This window comes from Thamnophis elegans, chromosome 14 (assembly GCF_009769535.1).
Source record: "Thamnophis elegans isolate rThaEle1 chromosome 14, rThaEle1.pri, whole genome shotgun sequence".
NCBI classification, from domain to species: domain Eukaryota; kingdom Metazoa; phylum Chordata; class Lepidosauria; order Squamata; family Colubridae; genus Thamnophis; species Thamnophis elegans.
Genome location: NC_045554.1, coordinates 12,722,498 through 12,744,307, shown reverse-complemented (window position 1 = coordinate 12,744,307; position 21,810 = coordinate 12,722,498). Strand labels below are relative to the sequence as shown.

The window sequence follows — 21,810 nt, the reverse complement described above, 5'->3', positions numbered from 1 at the left end:
CTCTGCTTCTACCGAGGTTAGAATGCCGGGCTGATGATCGGCGGCCTCAATGTTCAAGACCCGTTGCTGCCTCAGAGTGGGTCGAGCACCTGTCACATACTCCGGCTTCCACCAACCCAGCGGCTCCAAAAGCGGGCAAGTAGATGAATGGGTACCACTTCATTGGGCAACTTTGTGGGGAGACGAAAGGAGCCTCCTGGGAATCCTGCCCCCCCCCAAAGAAATGGGGATGTCACCGCCAAATCCTTTCGCCACGGAAGCATTTGACATGGAAGTATCAGTATTAACTTCCATGCCTGCTGCTTTCTAGGTATATTAGCATGCAAAGAGCTGGATCTTGGGGGAAGGGGACGCATTGCTTCCATGGTTTGCCCCATGCAGTAAGAGGGGGAGCAAAAATAGAGATATGGTTTTCATCCTACCAACTTTGGAGAGCGGAAAGCACCCAGAGCCCATCCCAATAGCTTCTTGGAGATAGGAACGGTGGAGAAGAGGTTCTCTACTGTGGACATACCCCCCACCCTTGGAAATGGGTTCTCTCTCTCTCCAAAGATGTCAACCAAGATGAACCAAAATCACACAGGCACTCTACTTGGGGTTGCGTGAAGAGCCCAGCACCTCTTTGAAAGCACAGAAGGGGTGGTTTTACCTGCCGAGCCATCCAAGAGAGAGATTCCCAAGGCTGGAGATGCAACTTGAACCCATGGCTTAAAGAGCATGGAGCTCTCCCAATATTTTTTTTTCTTCCAGTGCATGATTCTGCCCCAGAACAGATCTCTGGGTCTGAAGGATGAATGCCTGGAGGCTGGAGATGCCCTTAGCCCCCCCCCTTATTCTTCCAAGGGGGTGGGGGCTTGGAAATGGCTTCTAAAAAAAGGATGGGGCAAAAGCCACGCATCACCAAACATCTGGTCAGCATCTGTTGGCTTGGAAGAGAGCCAAGGAGTACAGGTTTGGTGGGGTGAAGTCAGGAAGGAAAGAGGATCTGGTGATTGATGGGGAGAGGGGGGTGTCTCCCAGGATGAAAGGTGGAACTGGGGTTGGTAGGAAGAAAAGGAGATGTTTTCCACCCCTCTTGAAGAAGACCGGGATGGACAGCTAGGTGATCTGTGTGGTTTGGAGAAATGGAACAAGGATAGTAGAACAAGCCACATCAGCTTCTTCTTTATCATCAGCTTCTTCTATTTTTTTTTAAAAAACACCAGAACAGACGAGCCAAGCCAGGATAAAAAAAACTGCCACCCACAGCCCAAAAGCAGTATTCAGACTCTACCTTATTACAAGACGCAAAGCAAGGCAACATGCAAAGGCTGTGGTTTTGCTCCAAAAAGAGGGAGGGAGGGAGGGAAGGAGGGAGAGAGAGAGAGAGAGAGAGGGAGAGAGAGAGAGAGAGAGAGAGAGAGAGAAGAGGAGAAACCCCTCCTTATTCATTTGCAAAATCAAGAGAGTCAAAATGAAATTGAAAGAGAGGGAGGGAGGGAGGGAGAGAGAAAGAGGGAAAGAAGAAAACAAAGGAAAGGAGGCAGATGGGACCCACCAGATGGGATCATGTGTTGTATGAGCTTCGAGTCAGCTGGGACAGTTTAGGTCAGTTTCTCCAATGGATCTCCTTACTCGCTAGCTTTGCTCCACTTTCTGGAATGTCCAAGAATCAGGAGCTCCCCAAAATCCAGAGCTCCAAGAATTTCCGGGACCATTTCTCTCACAGCCTTGGTCAATTTTCTTCTTCTTCTTTTTCCTCCTCCTCCTCTCTCTCCCCACCCTTCAAACAAGAGTCCTTTCACTTCTGCAGGTTCCCATGCTTGGAATTCAGAAGCGGCTCCATTTCACCACCATTGATGCTCCATCCCATCCAAGGAATATCTCCGGAGGCCTCGACGACATGTTTTCAACTTCCCAACCTCCAATGTAAACGACGCCTGCCTTTCGCGGGCAGATTTCAGCCGTCCAACCTCCACACCTCGAAGGCCTTTCGCAAGGACTGACCCCTATGATCCTTACACCACCCAGACCGGGTAGTCTCATAGGCAAACCACTCTTTCTCTCTGCCCCATGGCATGAAAAGCCCGGACGGGCACAAATCCTTTTTCATTCAGCACTGAGATTGGCTTATTCGTCAACAAGGGCTAATCGGCCGTTGGGATTTTCCTAGCTGGTTTCACCTACATCCCTTTCGTATTTGATTTCGCTCTAGGAGTTTCGTTGCAGGGTTTCCCTTATTCTTGGTTTTTGTTTTGCTTTACCCCCAAAAAGGTAAGATTTCCCAAACAGCTCACAACGAGGAAGATGAGAGATGATGGCGACGTCAGGATTTACAAACTCGAGAGTCGATTCTCCCACTTTGTGTTAGAGCCACTGCCGATCCGCCCAATGACCAACTCTTTTCTCAATTGTTCGTGTGCGTTCGTCGCACCGTTTTTTCCCCCCCGTTTTGAGTTGTGTACATGGGTGAGCGTGTGATTTTTCAAGTCACAACAAACCCCCCCCTCTTCTGGAAAGAAATCATCCATATATATCTATATATCTCCGTATACAGTTATATATCAATGACGAAGAAAGAAAGAAAAACCTTGACGCTGGATGGTTGGTCAGTGCTGAGTTAGGATTGGAGGAGACGGCTCCAGGATTTGGCCAGATCTTTCTAGCGAGTGGCTTACTCAATCACCATGCAGCTAGGCAGGTGTTGGGAAAAGTACTTAAAGAGCTCTGGAGTCGCCCCTGGGCAGTTGGTCAGCTCCAGTTCTTCCAAGTCCTGCAGCTGAGCTAGGCCTGAAAGTCCAGTGGTGGTCAGCAGAGGGCAGCCTGGTAAAAGTGAAAATCAGAACATAAGAAAGAACTAATAATGGAGAACATTCGCAGCTCGGGGGTTGGAAGGAGGGGGTCCTTGGCGCTCTCTGAGTTTGGTGGGTTTTCTCGCAGACGTCTCAAGACCCATCTACGTAACATCATCAGTGCTAGAAGGGAGTCACTTTTATGGAATGGAAGGGGAGGGGGAGGAGGAGAATTGCGCTCTCTGAGCTTGCTTGTTTTCTTGCAGATGTTTCATTACCCAATTGAGTAGCATCATCAATGCCAGAAGGGAGTGGGCTTTGTGGAGTGGAAGAGGGAGAAGGTGGGGAAAGAGGGGAAGGACTTTGGGGTCCATGATGCCCTCTGAGCTTGTTTGCTTTCTTGCAGACATTTCATTACCTAGCTAGGGTACATCATCAGTGTTAGGAGGGAGTGGAATTTGGGGCAGAGGGGGAGGAAGAGGAGGACTGTGGGGTCTTTGGAGTTCTCTGGGCTTGCTTGTTTTCTTGCGGATGTTTCATTACCCAATTGGGTAGCACCATCAATGCTAGAAGGGAGTGGGCTTTGTGGAGTGGAAGAAGGAGAAGAAGGGGAAGGAGGAGGAGAAGAGGAGGGGGGAAGGAGGAGGAAGAGGAGAAGGAGAGGGAAGGAGGAAGCAAAGGAGGAGGGGAAGGAGGAGGAGGACTGTGCTTTCTGAGCTTGCTTGTTTTCTTGAAGGGAGTGGGCTTTGTGGAGTGGAAGAAGGAGAAGAAGGGGAAGGAGGAGGAGAAGAGGAGGGGGAAGGAGGAGGAAGAAGAGAAGGAGAGGGAAGGAGGAGGCAAAGGAGGAGGGGGAGGAGGGAAGGACTGTGCTTTCTGAGCTTGCTTGTTTTCTTGAAGGGAGTGGGCTTTGTGGAGTGGAAGAAGGAGAAGAAGGGGGAAGAGGAGGAGAGGAGGAGGGGGAAAGGAGGAGGAAGAGGAGGAGGAGAGGGAAGGAGGAGGGGGAGGACTGTGCTCTCTGAACTTGCTTGTTTTCTTGAAGGGAGTGGGCTTTGTGGAGTGGAAGAAGGAGAAGAAGGGGAAGGAGGAGGAGAGGAGGAGGGGGGAAGGAGGAGGAAGAGGAGGAGGAGAGGGAAGGAGGAGGCAAAGGAGGAGGGGGGGAGGACTGTGCTCTCTGAACTTGCTTGTTTTCTTGCAGATGTTTCATTACCCAATTGGATAACATCCATTCTAGAAGGGAGTGGGCTTTGTGGAGTGGAAGAGGGAGAAGGAGGGGAAGGAGGAGGAGGGGAGGAGGAGAAAGAGGAGGAGGAGAGGGAAGGTGAAGGAGGAGGGGGATGAGAAGGAAGACTGTGCTTGCTCAGCTTGCTTTTTTTTTTTTATGAAGACATTTCATTACCCAACTAGGTAGCAGCATCAATGCAAATGTCGGCAAGAAAAGAAGCAAGCTCCGAGAAGAGGGAGAATAAGAAAGAATATCTCAGCTGGAAAGACTAAAATCAGAGGTTGCTTGGAAAAGAGAAAAGGGGGGGGGGCGTTCTTCCATTCTGCGAATGTTTAACTATTTCTGATTGTCCCTTTTGAGCCTACGGGGTGGGTGGGTTTCCCTTTCAGTGCATGCAGATGCATCTCTGTGTATACTTCTTCGCATCTGCATATGCACATGCACCTATGTATTTCTGCCTGTATCCGTTTGAGTTTGTACATCTGAGCCCGGTGTGCACCACCAGGGGTGGGATTCAGCCGTTTCGGACCAGTTAGGGCAAACCCAATGCTAATTTTACATCCGGTTCACCAAACCGGTAGTTGAAAGGATTGGCTGGCCACGCCCATCCCTCCCCTCCTCTCCCAGGAGTCTCCACGCAGCCTTTTTGGGATGCAGGTAAGTGCAGGGCCTGCGCAGAGACTCTGAGGGGGCAAAAAACGGGGCTCCTGGAAGTTCCGGAAGTCCGATAACAAGCCCCTTTTCGGCCTCCTCTAGAGTCCATGGAAGGCCGTTGTCATCCTGCAGGAGGCTCAAAGAAAACCTCTGGAGCCTGGGTAGGACGAAAATGCCTCCCCCACTGTGGTGCAGGAGGCTGAGTAGGCCACACCCAGCATGGCCACGCCCATAAAGCAACTGGGCAGAGAACTGCTTGCTAAAATTTTTGAATCCCACTCCTATATGGGAGAGTGGATCAGTGGTAGGTTGCAGGTGGTATGCCCTGGTATGGGCATACCGGAGCCTTCCCGGAGCACCGGATACCATTCTGGTGCAGTGCTCCGGAGGGCCCACCCGCCTGCCCGAGTTCCTTACCGGTCTTTTAAGTTTTCGGCGCTTCCGTGCACTCGCACGGCACGTACAGCGCCTGCGCAATGCTCCGCTGAGCAGCTGGAGCATCACGGGGCCTTGTGGAGGCGCTAAGATGCATGTGGACGTCACCGGGCCCGTTCCAACCGGTACGGAACCCACCACTGGAGTGGATGCATACCACAAGCTAGTCCAAGATCAAAGGAAGTTGGGTGATTTTGGGATTTAGGATTCAGGCCCTGAGGGGCCCCCCAAACTTTCTTCCAGACCCATGTCTCAATGGATCTGAAAGGATCTACCCCAATCCAATGCTCACCGGCAAGTGACAGGAGACGTAAGCTTCTCATTCCCAACAGATGTTTCAAGCCAAAATCTTGGACCTACGAGGGAGGAGAAGACAGGATTGTGAGACACCAAACACATTTATTTATTTCTGGGAAAAATATAAATATATGGGTAATTGTCGACTGAACCGCTGGTAGATACGACTGGGAAATGATGGTCCTTCAAACAATTTGGTCCCAGGTCTTGTTGGCGTTTCAAGGCGACAAGCATCACTTTCAGTTGGATCAGAAAGCAAACTATCAACCAACGCAGCACCTTCAAGAGAGGTGACACATGTGCAAATCTAGATTTGCACAACACTTTTGCAAGCAGCCACATTTTGAAGCAGCCGAAGCTTCCAGATACTTCCAGATACAAAATCAAACTTTGTCCCCCATCATCATCTTCTTTTGACAACCCCACAATCCCTTGCGGGTTGGAGTCAGGGCAACTGAATGGAGCAGAGTGATTACTGGCCAGATGCCCTTCCTGCTGCCAATGCGGAGTTTTGTAAACTTTGTCCCCAAATTGCTCCCGTACAAATTGCAAGTCTTATCCTGGATGAGGCTCACAAGGAGAGAATCCCAGCTCCCTTTGACCTACCTGGCAGCACCAGCGGAGATACAAGTTCCTAAGCGAGGACATGGTGGACAAGTAGCTGAGCCCAGTGTCCGTTATCCGTACGCACCTGCCAGAGAAAGGAAGATGGACCACCGTAAAGTTAAAAGCAGGAGAACAATGGGGTTATCTTCAAAGAGAAGCAAACAAACTGTAAAGCACAGGTAAGTATGTAAGTTTTGTCAGGTCAAGAATCACACTGGATTTGATGCAGCATGTTGAGGATCTATACAATACAATAGCAGAGTTGGAAGGGACCTTGGAGGTCTTCTAGTCCACCCCCTGCCTAGGCAGGAAACCCTATACCGTTTCAGACAAATGGTTATCCAACATCTTCTTAAAGACTTCCAGTGTTGGGGCATTCACAAATTCTGGAGGCAAGATGTTCCACTGATTAATTGTTCTAACTGTCAGGAAATTTCTAAATTGCTTCTCTCCTTGATTAGTTTCCACCCATTGCTTCTTGTTCTACACTCAGGTGCTTTGGAGAATAGTTTGACTCCCTCTTCTTTGTGGCAGCCCCTGAGATATTGGAACATTGCTATCATGTCTCCCCTAGTCCTTCTTTTCATTCAACTAGACATACCCAGTTCCTGCAACCGTTCTTCATATGTTTTAGCCTCCAGTCCCCTAATCATCTTTGTTGCTCTTCTCTGCACTCTTTCTAGAGTCTCCACATCTTTTCTACATCGTGGCAACCAAAACTGAATGCAGTATTCCAAGTGTGGCCTTACCAAGGCCTTATAAAGTGGTGTTAACACTTCACGGGATCTTAATTCTATCCCTCTGTTGATGCAGCCTAGAACTGTGTTGGTTTTTTGGCAGCTGCTGCACGCGGCTGACTCATATTTAAATGGTTGTCCACTAGGACTCCAAGATCCCTCTTACTGTTACTACTAGGTACCAGCTATACTACACCTGTGCATTTCATTTCAACTCAAAAATGAAGGTAGGACAAGGGCCAGTTTTGAGGGAGGCTTTGGAAGATGAAGTAATTCAATCAGTATCTTAAAGGTAAAGGTTCCCCTCGTACATATGTGCTCATTGTTCATGACTCTAGGGGGAGGTGCTCATCTCTGTTTCAAAGCCGAAGAGCCAGTGCTGTCCGAAGACGTCTCCGTGGTCATGTGGCCGGCATGACTAAACACCGAAGGCAGACGGAACGCTGTTACCTTCCCACCAAAGTTAGTCCCTATTTTTCTACTTGCATTTTTTACGTGCTTCTGAACTGCTAGGTTGGCAAAAGCTGGGACAAGTAACAGGAGCTCACTCCGTTATGCGGAGCTAGGGATTCGAACCACTGAACTGCCAACCTTTCTGATTGACAAGCTCAGCATCTTAGACACTGAGCCACCGCGTCCCTTGAAATAAGTATCTTAAGCTCCTGCCATTCTCAAGGGACCTTCATGCCTTTAAATCTCCATCAGTTCTCTAAAGCATGATCATCGCAACAACCATAATCATCACTACAATCTTGATCATCAAAGGAGAAATTGAATCTGCTAAAAACTGCTCAGAGTTTTGAAGGGCCCTGGAAAGTTGACTAACCTTGGAAAAACGCAATGCTTGGAGAGGGGTAGATCAGCGATGGCGAAACTTTTTCATCTCACGTGCCAAAAGGACGCGCATGCCCACCCCCATAATTTAATGCCCCCCTGGTGCAATGCCCCCTGTGCATGCGTGCGTGACCCCCCCTCCCGCTGCTCCATGCATGCATGCATGGCTTTCTAGGAGCCTGGGGAGGATGAAACAGCCTCCCCTGCCCCCCACCGGAGGCCCTCCGGAGGTCGGAAACGGCCCATTGTCTGACTTCCGGTGGGTCCAGTAGATCTGTTTTTCACCCTCCCCAGGCTCCAGAGGTTTCTAGGATCTTGGGGATGGAAGCCTCTGGAGGGCGAAAAACAGATGAAAATCAAGTCCGACAATCAGCTGGCATGCATGCTGGAGCTGACAGGGCAACGGCTTGCGTGCCATAGTTCTCCACCATCACAGGGGTAGATCATGGCACAACCAGTGATGAAATGTTACTGGGGCTTCCCCAATATCCCTTACGTGTGAACTGCGACAACTCCTAACGCCCAGCACACCAACTCAGGGGCAGGATCGTAGAGGACGGGTGATACTCAGCTGGAGAAGAAGGGTTTTAAATGGTAGAACTTGCCTTCTACCATATTTGAAGACCTCTGATGATTAAGAAACTGGTTAGGGAAGCAGTCCCCCCTGCCCACCCCCGCCTCTATCCTGATTCTAGGAAAAGATCCATTCCAAAGGGATACCCACGGCAGTATCGCTTGGAATTTCATCTTATAACTAGTAAGGGAGCCACCCATAGGGATTTGGAAAAAAAAGGAGTAGATGGATCAGATGTTGAGAGGATGATAACACCATAACAGACTTTGTTGGATGTGTTACAACAAAGGTGGTCCTTGGTTACAAGTGACCATGAATCATAGGTCTTTGAGAAAGTCTTCTCCTCTCATTTGGGTGCTTTGAGGTTCTGAAGAACCTGATAGAACATTGGAAGCTATCGTGGACCAAATTCGATCTCTGATTCTTTAACTTGGGACCATCTCATGGGTTTTTCCATTGCCTTACCTCATCCGTATCTGTCCCACTATTTATCCTGTATAGCAATAGCAATAGCACCTAGACTTATATGCCACTTCACAGTGCTTTATAGCCCTCTTTATCAGATGACAGAGTTAGCATCTTGCCCCCGCAACCATCTGGGTCTTCATTTTACCCACCTCGGAAGGATGGAAGGCTGAGTCAACCTTGAGCCTGGTGAGATTCGAACTGCTGGCAGAGTTAGCCTGCAATATTGCATTCTAACTACTGCGCACCATTGAAGGAAGGAAGGAGGGAAGGAAAGAAGGAAAGAAAGAAGGAAAGAAGGAAAGAAGGAAAGAAGGAAGGAAGGAAGGAAGGAAGGAAGGAAGGAAGGAAGGAAGGAAAAGAGCAAGAGCAATAGCACTTAGACTTATATACCACTTCACAATGCTTTACAGCCCTTTCTAAGCAGCTTACAGAGTTAGATATATTGTCCCCAACATTCTGGGTCCTCATTTTACTGACCTCGGAAAGATGGAAGGCTGAGTCAACCTGGTGCCTGGTGAGATTCGAAGGAAGGAAGGAGGGAGGGAGGAAAGGAAGGAAGGAAGGAGGGATGGAAGGAAGGAAGGAAAGAAGGAAGGAAGGAAGGAAGGACAACAGCAATAGCACTTAGACTTATATACTGCTTCACAGTGCATGATAGCCCTCTCTAAGCGGTCTACAGAGCCAGCCTCTTGCCCCCAACATTCTGGGTCCTCATTTTACCCACCTCAGAAGGATGGAAGGCTGAGTCAACCTTGAGCCCAGTGGGATTCAAAATGCCAAATTGCAGGCAGCCGGCAGGCAGCAGAAGTAGCCTGCAGTACTGCATTCTAACCACTGTACCACCGTGGCTCAGTGTCCCTTCATCTCTTTGAATGGTGTCCCTTGTGGCTCTGCTCTGTCAGTTGGGGACGACTCCGAGCTGTCCAAAGATTTCTATTCCCTGGTGAACCTAATTCCCTGCGGTGTCTTATTTCGGGCCCCAAAATTTTGTCACCTGCAAAAGGAATCAGAGGATTTGGAGCCCACCTTACCTATCCAGCACCAGCTCTTCTAACTTGTGGAGGTCACAAGCGATGTACTCCAGAGCCATATCGGTGATCCGAGGGCACCACGAGAGGTCCAGGCTCCGAAGCTTGCGGAGGTTCTCTGCCACCAACTCCACGCCGTCGTCCGTCACTTTCGAGCAGCCGGAGAGGCTGAGCACGCTCAGGTTGGGGAGGCTGTGCACCATGTTCACCACGCCGTGGTTCGTGATTTCCCAGCAGGAGTTCAGGCGGAGGGTGTGGGTGGTGTAACCTTGCTTGGCAGTGAAGTAAGCCAGGGCTGTGTCCGTCACGTGATAGGCCTGAAGGTTGAGCTCAGTCAAGTTGGGCAGCAGCTGTGAGATGGCCGCAATGGCATCGTCGGCCACGTTAATGCAGTCGCTGACGCTCAGGGAGCAGATGCGGGCATTCAGACTCGACCAGAGACCGGCCTCAGTGAAATCGTTGCATCCAGAAAGCTCCAAGTGCATAAGACCTTGCATCTGTTCCAGCATGACCTGAAAGTTGCATTAACAGAGGGATACAATCAAGATCAAGGAGAGATTCAACCTGGACATAAGGAGGAACTTTCTGACAATGAGAACAATCAACCAATGGAACAGCTTTGCCTTCAAAAGGTGTGGGAGCTTCATCACTGGGTGAATCTTAAGTTGTATTAACAAGGGATACAATCAAGATCAAGGGAGGTACTAATGCCGCTCTATAAAGCCTTAGTAAGACCACACCTAGAATGCTGCGTCCAGTTTTGCTCACCACACTATAAAAAAAGATGTGGAGACTCTAGAAAGAATGCAGAGAAGAGCAACCAGGATGATGAGGGGACTGGAGGCTAAAACCTACGATGAACGGTTGCAGGAATTGGGCATGGCTAGTCTAGTGAAGAGAAGGACCAGGGGAAACAGGAGAGCAGACTTCCAATATTTGAGGGGCTGCAACAGAGAGGAGGCGGTCAACCTATTCTCCAAGACACCAGAAGACAAGGAATGATAGATGGAAACTGAACAAGGAGAGATTCAGCCTGGAAATAAGGAGGAACTTTCTGACAATGAGAACAATCAACCAATGGAACAGCTTTGCCTTCAAAAGGTGTGGGAGCTTCATCACTGGATGAATCTTAAGTTGTATTAACAAGGGATACAATCAAGATCAAGGGAGGTACTAATGCCACTCTATAAAGCCCTAGTAAGGCCACACCTAGAATACTGCATCCATTTTTGCTCACCACACTATAAAAAAAGATGTGAAGACTTTAGAAAGAGTGCAGAGAAGAGCAACCAGGATGATGAGGGGACCGGAGGCTAAAACCTACGATGAACGGTTGCAGGAACTAGTCAAGTGGAGATAACTGCAGTTAGAATTGTATTTGTACAAAATTGGAAAGCTGAAGAAACCCCTACAGATGAAAATGTGATTAAGAGAATATTAGAATGTGCAGAAATGAACAGATTAACATTAGCAATTAAAGGAAAGGAAGAATATGGTTATTATATTATACCGGAATTATTTTATGATTGGCTGGAGAATGAATATGGGGAAATGTGTTATAAAATTAAATCATTAGGAAGAGAAATGTTATAAGAGTAGATATGTTAAGCGGTAATGTTATGATAAGATTATATATATATATATATATATATATATATATATATATATATATGTATGTATGTATGTATGTATGTATGTATGTATGTATAAAGAATATGGTGGTAGCTTTAATTATTATGAGACAAAAACATGTACTTGCATGACACACTGATTAATGAATGATGAAATGTTTGTATTACAGGAAAAAATAAAAAAACTTGTATATAAAAAAAGAAGAGAAGGAGCAGGGGAGACAGGATAGCAGTCTTCCAATATTTGAGGGGCTGCCACAGAGAGAAAGAAGTCAACCTTTTTTCCAAAGCACCTGAAGGCCAGACAAGGAATAATGGATGGAAACCGAACAAGGAGAGATTCAACCTGGAAAGAAGGAGGAATTTTCTGACAGTGAGAACAATCAACCAATGGAACAGAAGTTGCCTTTGGAAGTTTTGGGAGCTTCATCACTGGAAGCTAGGAGGAAGGGACATTTCTATCAGAAATGGTGTAGGGTCTCCTGCTTGGGCAGGGGATTGGACTAGATGACCTCCAAGGTCCCTTCCAACTTGGTTAATCTGTTAAAGGCTCTGTTAAAGATAGGCTAAGTTCACAAAACTCACTCTAAACCAGGGAGAGTCAAATAAGACCAACTGCCTTTACCCAACACTTTTCACCTGTTTACTATAGAGATACTCCTCGATGTACAACTACAGTTGACATTGGGATTTCGGTTGTAAGTAATGCAGTCATTGAGCAATGTGGCTTGAATGTGACTGGACCCAATTTTATGATTATACTTACCATGATTGTTAAGAGAATAACTGCTGTCAACTACTGGAGGAATTCACCCAGTGGCTCAATTCACGCAACAAGCTCAACTTGGTTACTGAATTAACCAATTCAGCATTCTGGCAAAATGTATTGTATCTAGGAGTACGGATTTGTACAACACACTGCAAGTTAAGCCTCCCCAAAACTAACCAAGATTAATATTACTCACGATTAGCCTCTTGTGTAAAAATGCCTGCTGATCTTGGAGATGGAGATCAATGGGGCAGAAGGACAGCTGGAGCCTGTTCCCGATGTGTGCATGCACAGAGCTGCCAGGAGAAGGGAACAGCTAAGGAACAAGGGGCGACTCGGGAGTGAAGGCACAGGTGGACGGTGAATGGCCCCTCCCAGAGGAAATAAAAGAGGAACTAAAGGGGAGGGGAGTTTGCAGGAGACAATTAGTTCCATTCATTAGGGTGAAGATCCGTTCCTGACTCCTTGCCAAGTAATTGCTGCTACAGCGTGGCATTTGGGAGATATCGGCCTGGCAGGTCTCCAAGCCTGATAAAGGTCTGTAGTTGTGAAATCTCATGAAAGACTGTTTGCCGGGACTTTGCTGGCGAGGAATTCCCTTTAACCTAAATAAAAGAGGTTTTATCGGGATGAGGAGTCGGCTTCATGATCTTGGGAAGCCTAGGTCAGAACACGTGTTATTGTATTGATGAGTCAATACATTCGGCTTGCATCTATCTCTGTTCATCTTTTAGCTGTATTGTTTGAATTATTAGAAGGGGCTAATTGTTTTAGATACCGATTATGTCTCTCTAGATGCTGCTAGCCCAAAATCTGTCATTTTTGTCTCTCGAGCAAGCAATATCATTGCAAATGCTTGGTAGACCAAATGCTTCTGGTTTAATCTTCTGCGCCAAAATCATGTATCACTCAAGCAGATAGTACTATTTTAGTCTTCAACCAGTATAAAACCAACACTTCTAATTGGTAAAGTCACCGCAAGCCATTTGCTTGATTAATCAGTTGGGAACGAAATAATCTGCAATATGATGATTTAAGATTAAGCTTCTCCCCCCTCCCCCTCCCCGTGATTCTATTTTAGTTCCGTTACTATATCAGGACATGGGAAACGATCAAAGACAACTTTTCCAATTACTGTAATCATAATTGCTCACTAATAGCAACTTCGCCCATCTGCTTTAATATCTCAGGAAGACATCTGTTCCAATGGGGTTTAGGCAGCATGTGGGGACACCTCTGAGTTAAGCTTATGAGAAATGGTGGCTTGTTGGGAGCAGGGCCACCTATGCACCAGGCCTGGCTACCCCTTCCAAAAAGAACAAGAGTTGGGATGAGAAAGATGTTAAAATGTATGGCTTTAATAAAGAATTAACAGAGTTGGACCAGATATTAACTGGAACAGATGATAAACTGATAAAGAAATTATATTGTTATATACTAAATATTAAATAGGAAAGGGAAAGGGGAAAGGAGAGAATGATTGCCTGGACTAAAAACTTTGGATATGTAATAGAATTAGTTAAATGGCAGAAACTATGGGATAGAAATGTTAAATTGACTATGTCAACAGCATATAAACGAAATCTGTACAAAATGTTTTATGGATGGCATTTTTCACTGGAAAGATTGGCCAAAATGTATAAAGATAGATCTGCTAAATATTGGAAGTGTAAATCAACCATTGGATTCAAACTATCATATGTGATAGACTCGCCCAAAAGCTAAAAAATATTGGATGAAAACACACGGTTGGAAAAGAAATGATAAAGCAGCATATAGACTTGAAACCAGAGATATTTTTGTTGGACATCCTACTGGAAAAATATGATAAAAAGACTATATATCTGGTTTTACATATACTAACTGTAGCCAGAATTCTATTTGCACAACAATGGAAAAATGATGAGATTCTGTCAAATGAGAATGCAATTAAGAAAATACTAGAATGTGGAGAAATGGACAGATTAAAGTTTATTATTAAGGATAAAGAAGAAACTGAATATTTTTTGACGTGGATATCAATGGTTAGACAATAGAAACAGAAGTTAGAAAGGAGGAGACACAAAAAAAGAGGAAAGGTTAATGTGGAGAGAATTTGACACTGAAGATGTTATGTATTATTGTAATTATATTAATATATAGTTATGTTATTAACATTATTGTGACAATTATAATAACAAATGTGTAGATTACGAATGTTCAAATAACTGAACCCAGGTCGCAACTGTTTGATGGAAATGGAAAGTAATATAAATAAAACAAATAAAACATGAAAAGAAAGAAAGAAAGAAAGAAAGAAAGAAAGAAAGAAAGAAAGAAAGAAAGAAAGAAAGAAAGAAAAGAACCTAAGTTGTAATTCATCTGTTGTTTTGTACAACCATTGGGATGAATGCATGTGGATCAAATTGCAAAATCCTTCATGAGTGAGATGTCATTGGAAGGTGAGACCTATGGAATGATTTCCTACTTCGTGCTAAGCCATGGCTGACTTTAACTGTGGTTGGCTGAATAATCCATAATGGCTAGGTTCCCACTTGAGACTAAGCCATGTTTGATAAAGGGATGGGTCATGCAACACATCAAGCCGATTTCTGGTAACAATATGGCATAGACTTCGTATAATCCCAAAGGTGCTTTTTTCAAGAGGCAAATGGACTTTCTGGTTTTTCTTTGAAGACGTTTCGCTTCTCCTCCAAGAAGCTTCTTCAGCTCTGGCTGGATGGTGGGGAGCTGCTCATTTGCATCCTTTTGGAGAGTCCTTGAGGCCACTTGGAGGTTTGTCTGTGTCCTCGGGATCACCTGAGTGGTGCAAATGGGTGTGAAGCCTTCTTGGAACTGCTGAAAGGACCGTTATGGACTAGAGATAGATGATGTAGTATCCCTCCCCTTCTGTTGAGGGTTCTTCAAACGGCCTCATGGACACTCTAAAAAGGATGCAAATGACCAGTTGTCTGCAAGGAGTATAAATCCTTCCATTCCCCATCCAATCAGAGCTGAAGAAGTTTCTTGGATGAGAAGTGAAACGTCTTCAAAGAAAAATCAAAAAGTCCAGTTGCCTCTTTAAAAAAAAAAAGCACCTTTGGGACAGCCGTGACCTGGATGATGGAGAATCTCCGAAGATTTCATATAATGTGCTTATTCCATCTGGAATCTCTGGATTAAAGGCTGTTCAATGCCCCTTATTTTTGTATCTTTTCACACAAGCATTTGTGGTGGTGTTCCACTGTGGCTTCTGGAGGAAGCCCTCAGGTGAATCTGATTTATGCAATGCAATACAATAGCAGAGTTGGAAGGGACCTTGGAGGTCTTCTAGTCCAAATCCCTGCCTAGGCAGGAAACCCTACACCGTTTCAGACAAATGGATATCCAACATCTTCTTAAAGATTTCCAGTTTTGGGGTATTCACAACTTCTGAAGACAACTTCTGTTCCACTGATTAATTGTTCTCACTGTCAGGAAATTCCTCCTCAGTTCTAAGTTGCTTCTTGATTAGTTTCCACCCATTGCTTCTTGTTCTGCCCTCAGGTGCTTTGAGGAATAGCTTGACTCCCTCTTCTTTGTGGCAGTCCCTGAGATATTGCAACACTGCTATCCTGTATCCCCTGGCCCTTCTTTTCATTAAACTAGACAAAACCCAGTTTCTGCAAACGTTCTTCATATGTTTTAGCCTCCAGTCCCCTAATCATCTTTGTTGCTCTTCTCTGCCCTCTTTCAAGAGTCTTTGACTTTCTAGAGTCAAAGACACCCAGAGATGTAAAAGCTTTCCTTACACACCTATTCCAGTGACATTGGTCACCAAGAGGTCCCTTCTCCAAAGTGGAGAGGGCTATAAACCTATTTGATCCTCTTTAAAGTGGGCTGGGTGCAGTGGTGGGATTCAGCCAGTTCGCACCTATTCGGGAGAACCGGTTGGTAACTTTCTAAGCAGTTTGGAGAACCGGTTGTTGGAAGAAATCTTTTGTTTTTCCCCACTTTACAGGGCTAATCCTGTAAGGAAGGCAGGAAGGAAACATTCTGGTGTTGTTTCTAGCCTAATCTTTATTGACCTGCTTACAGAAACTGCCTCTCCAATTAACCCTTATTACCATTGTAACAACTAAGGCTAAGTGCCCATCGACCTGAGTGACATTGACTTGGCCACGCCCATATGATCACATGACCACTGAGCCCCGCCTACCCAGCTGGTCATTAGGGCAGAGAACTGGTTGGTAAATTATTTGAATCCCACCACTGGCTGGGTGGGATTGATTCAGAAGACCTCCAGCAGTCCCACACATATTACATGTAGGCCACATAAAAACAAGATGGAACTTTCATCAGGTTCTCCTGGAGGCCAACTTGCTTTTTTGTTTTAATATCATAGCCATCTATTCCAGGGGTCCCCAACCGTTCGGACCTCAGGGAGCACTAAATTCATAATTTTAAATCCCGCAGACCACTAATGTGATTTGCCTAATGACCAGCAGGGGGGGCGTGGCTAGGTGGGCATGTGATTGAGTGGGCATGGCCAACCTGATGTCACGCACATTGAGAGGCACCACCTACTCGCCCCTCCCCTCCCAGCTAGTCTCCCCCTGCCCACCCGGCTCCTTAGGGCCCCAACAGGAAGCAGTTGCTGGAGCTAAGCAGCCACAATGAGAAAAAGTTGGCAAAACAGCTCAGTTCAAATGGGATCTGACCAAGGAGACTCAGCAGAAGCACCTCACTGAGGACTACGAGCATAGGCTTTCCAAGCAGAGGGAAGACCTGCAGGAGTGCAAGGCCAGGTACTGGCGCCTGGAGGCTCAGCGGGCTGAGATGGTCAGCCAGTTTCAGGCCACGATGCTGTCCCACTGGAACGAGGCCCTCTGGTTCTTCGCCACCAGTGGTGCTTCCCTCCAGCCTTCACCCAAAGCCCCTCACGAGGAGGCCGAAGCAGACCCCAAGTCAGAATTTCTGCCCCCCTCCGACCCCCACAAAAAGACCCCAAAGGAGGAGACTCTCTGCAGCAACACAAATGTTCATTGCACGTATCCGTCCCAGGGACCGTAGTTTGAGGACCCCTGATTTAGTGCAATACAACAAATGCAAATAATGTTTCTGCAGACCACCAAAATTTTCTCGTGGACCACCAGTTGGTGACCGCTGCTCTAGAGACCCCAGACTGAACTCTGCAACAGAGGCACCACCATTAGCCGGGCAGCAGAAGACCTACCTCAAGACCTGCATCTGTGATGGTCGATCTCTTAAGGCTCATAGATTTCACCCCTTTCTTGGAGAGGGCGTAATTATCGATGAACTCACAGATGTCCAAGTCGGAAACCCCCACAAGGCAGAAACCATCAAACCCCCGGATGGCAAAACCTTGAAGGTTGACAAACTCCTTGTCTCCGTTGGGCAGGACGTTGTAGAGTTCTTTGGTGTCCAGCACCGGCGTGAGACCCACCCAAAATTTGGGTTGATACAAGACTCTCCTCCACGCTTTGCACACCTGGGCCAGGACGCATTTCTCACAGGCTGAAAAGTACATAAACAGGCGGTTCAGGATCTTCTCATCCACAGCCAGGTGCCTTTTGGTGGGGGAGCCAGAGAGGTCACCCAGGGATGGGAGGTCGCCGTTGGCTGGAGAAATCTCATCGGCGGGAAGTCCCACCATGGTGGCTCCTGAAGGCCCTCCTGCCAGAGCCGCCAAAGACAATGGTGAAGTGAGGCCAGGCATGGACAGGTCACTGTGATTCATTAAGGCTGGGCTGATGATTGCAGGCACGGAAGACTGGCACAGGCGGTTTTTCATCGCTGGAGTCCCTTTGGTGATGCTCGCGGAGCCGAGTCCATTGGCCTGGGTGGGGAGCTTAACAAGTCCATTCCGGGGTAGACAAGGGGGCTTGGTATCGCTGTTGCCAAGGTTCGACATCTTCCAATATCACTCTGGAACACAACAACAGAGAAGCATTAGATGTCACACACAACTCCAAAGTCGACACCATAGAATTCTGGTCAAGCCCAATATTTTTTATTGGTTTGAACTGAACAGACAGAATCTTGCCAGACTAAAGCTAAACCCATCACATCCTGGACATAAATTGTTTCAACTTCTGCCCTCAAAAACGACACTTTAGGGCACTGCACACCAGAACAACTAGACACAACAGGTTTTTTTCTGAATGCCATCACTCTGCTAAACAACTAATGCCCACAACACTGTCAAATTATTTAGTAAGACTGTATTACTATTATTCTTCTCTTTCTTCCTAGTATTTATCTCTTTCCTAGTACCTATCTCTTTCCACTTATGACTATAACCATGTTGCTCGTACCTTTGAAATTTATATTGTTGTATTGTTTGCTAGTATAATTTGATTGATTACTAATAACCTATGACTACCACTAAGTGTTGTACCTTATGATTCTTGATGAATGTATTTTTATTTTTCTTTATGTACACTGAGAGCTTAGGCCCCAAAGACAAATTCCTTGTGTGTCCAATTACACTTGGCCAATGAAGAATTCTATTCTATTCTATTCTATTCTATTCTATTCTATTCCATTCTTCATTCCAACATTCTATTCTATTCCATTCCATTCCATTCCATTCTTCATTCCAATATTCTATTCTATTCCATTCCATTCCATTCTTCATTCCAATATTCTATTCTATTCTATTCTATTCTATTCTATTCCATTCTTCATTCCAATATTCTATTCTATTCCATTCCATTCTTCATTCCAATATTCTATTCTATTCTATTCTATTCCCTTCTAACCTAATAGATATGCCCTGGGAGATTGTAAGGTGAGGCTACCTTGAACCTCTTCTGCCATCCTAGCAGTTCGAAAGCATGCAAATGCAAGTAGATAAACAGGTACAACTTTGGTGGGAAGGTACAGTCTTCTGTGTACCCTTGGAGAATAATCATGCTGGTCACATAACCACGGAAGTGTCTTTGGACAATGCTGGCTCCTTCAGCTATGAAATGGAGATGAGCACTGCCTCCTAGAGTCAGACTAGACCTGGGAAACCTTTACCTTTAAACCTTTAACAGACAGAATCTTGCCAGACTAAAGCTACAACCTTGTAATCTAATAACAGATGTACCCTGGGAAGTTCTAAAGTGTGGCTACCCTGAACCTTTTTCTCCTTCCTCCATGCAGTTCAGGACAGTGCAGTCTCTTGTTTTGGGCCCCTCTCTGGAATGGGCTCGCCTCCTTCCTGGGAAACCCCAGTTGTCTTTCTGAGACTCCCCTTCTCTCTCCCCTCTCCTTTAATAGTACACTAGTAGTATCCAGTAGTATGAAGAAGGAGAGTGCAAAAGTTGGCTTGAAACTCAACATTAAGAAAACCAAGATCATGGCATCTGGCCCTCTCAATTTCAAATAGATGGGGAAGAAATGGAGGTAGTGGCAGATTCTATTTTCCAAGATCACCGCAAATGGGGACTGCAGCCAAGAAATTAAAATTAAAAGATGCTTGCTCCTAGGGAGGAAAGCTATGGCAAATCGAGACAGCATACTAAAAAGCAGAGACATCACTCTGCCAACAAAAGTGCGTCTAGTCAAGGCTCTGGTTTTCCCAGTTGTAATGGATGGCTGTGAAAGTTGGGCCATAAGGAAGGCTGAGCGCCAAAGAATGGAGGCCTTTGAACTCTGGTGCTGGAGAAGACTCCTGCGAGTCCCTTGGACTGCAAGGCCATCAAACCGGTCAGTCCTGGAGGAGATCAACCCTAACTGCTCTTTAGAAGGCCAGATCCTGAAGAGGAAACTCAAAGACTTTGGCCACCTAATGAGAAGGAAGGACTCCCTGGAGAAGAGCCTCATGCTGGGAACGATGGAGGGCAAGAGAAGAAGGGGACGACAGAGAATGAAGTGGCTGGATGGAATCATTGAAGCAGTCCAGTGAGCTTAAATGGACTCCAGAGGATGGTGGAGGACAGGAAGGCCTGGAGGAACGTTGTCCATGGGGTCGGGATGGGTCGGACACGACTTCGCAACTAACAACAAAAAATATCAATTACACTAGTAGTATCCTGAATTCAGCTCTTCCCAGAAGAATCCTTCCATGGGAAATTGCAAATAACAACAAATACAGTTCCATATCAATGCTAAGAGCACAGCATGAAGGGTCCCTAACTCGCCAACACTTTAACTCATGAAATTGCTACCTTTTAAAAATCTGTAGTGAACCAAAAGTGGAACTGGTTGAATGAGCAAAAACGCAGAGCAAAAACGCAGAGCAAAAAAAGAGCAGAGCTGGCTATAGGTCTTGTCACCGTGGGGTGATAAGGACTGTCCTTGAATTATTGATCCCCACCTAGTTAATTCATGAACTCTTTGCGGAGGGGAGTTTAACTGGAGTCCCTCGGCCCGTGCTAAGCCATAAAGTGTTTGCTTTGCGTTTTAAGCCAAGTACTGCGTGGAAAAACAGCCAGCGGAGTTTCTTCGATAAACAGGAAAGCAAACCATAGATTACTTTGATTTACGCACAGAGTTCACGTGAGAGTCTTGAACCGCAAGTCAGAGAGAACAAAATGAAAACTGTGGGCTGCCTGGATTTGATGTGTATTCCCCCAGCCTTGATTTGCATATTCCAGCACCATATGTCACCTCTCCGAACAGCCTCACTTTATGCACGAGCAAAATAAATCACAGATAATTTCTGCTTCATACAATAGGTGCATTTTATGGGCAATTTATCTCAGACATCTTCCACAAACAGCCTCTACGCAAGGGGCTTTGTGTTCCGTGTGTCAAGATAGCAGTGACATCCTTTGAAAAGTGTCATTGACTTCTTTGGTCTCCCTGGACCCACCTGTCTATTTTACCATCGGGTCTCTTGACTTTACGAGGCCCTGATCTCCCAATCAGGGCCTTTTCTTTTTCTTGGTACCCTAAAAAATGTCCCCTCACACCTGTCTTGTAACCCAGAGTTTCTCAACCTCTGCAACTTTTACAATGTGCGGACGTCAACTCCCAAAATTCCCCAGACAACATGCTCCAGTCAGCCATGGTGGCACAGTGGTTAGAGTGCGGCACTGCAGGCTCCTTCTGCTGCCTGCCGGCTGCCTGCAATTTGGCAGTTTGAATCTCACCAGGCTCAAGGTTCAATCAGCCTTCCATCCTTCCGAGGTGAATAAAATGAGGACCCGGATTGTTGGGGGTGATAGCGGACTCTAAACCACTTAGAGAGAGCTGCAAAATGTTGTAAAGCGGTATATAAGTCTAAGTGCTATTGCTATTGCGGAGGTTGAGAAACGTTGCTATGTCCACTTAATCGGAAGGAAATCCCTTCTAGTTGATGATTTCATAACAGTGGATTACTGTATGTTCAAATGATGGAATAAGGTTGTTTTGATTCCTCCCACCCTTCCCTCCATTATGGTCCCCGCCCCTCCCCAAGTGCCTAGTTAAAGACTAAAGACAGTGATGTTAGTTGGATTGAAGAAGAATGGCTGACATGCCAGATTTTTGCTTTTAGTGTTTTTTTCGGGATTGTGTTGCTGCTGTGAGCTGCCCTAAACTGTGTTTCTTTTTTTCCAATATATTTTTTATTATTTTTACATTTAAAACAATGCAGTACCGCGAAGTCAAAGTGTCCATACATTCACATTATATACAGCTAGTCTCAACCATTAACAATTAGCCCACTTAATACATTATCAATCCTTCTGTCCAATCACAATATATACAGTTTGTTCCAGTCTTGTCACCTTGTCTTATACCAGTCATAACATCTGTTCCAGACTTCAAAATATTCTGATTCCCCTTTATTTTTAAGTTCAAGAGTGAGTCTATCAGTTTCCGCACAGGC

The 21,810-nt window shown here is 46.0% G+C and overlaps 1 protein-coding gene across 1 annotated transcript; it reads right to left on the bottom strand.

The window, feature by feature from the left end:
- Positions 1 to 2,653: 2,653 nt before the first annotated feature.
- FBXL16 (F-box and leucine rich repeat protein 16) lies at positions 2,654 to 17,919 on the bottom strand. Its single transcript, XM_032230310.1, has 5 exons — positions 17,221 to 17,919; positions 9,630 to 10,138; positions 5,986 to 6,070; positions 5,375 to 5,438; positions 2,654 to 2,802 (listed from the first exon to the last, which is right to left on the bottom strand). The coding sequence occupies exons 1-5, from the start codon at positions 17,917 to 17,919 to the stop codon at positions 2,654 to 2,656; spliced, it is 1,506 nt and encodes a 501-aa protein (XP_032086201.1).
- Between the last annotated feature and the right edge of the window lie 3,891 nt (positions 17,920 to 21,810).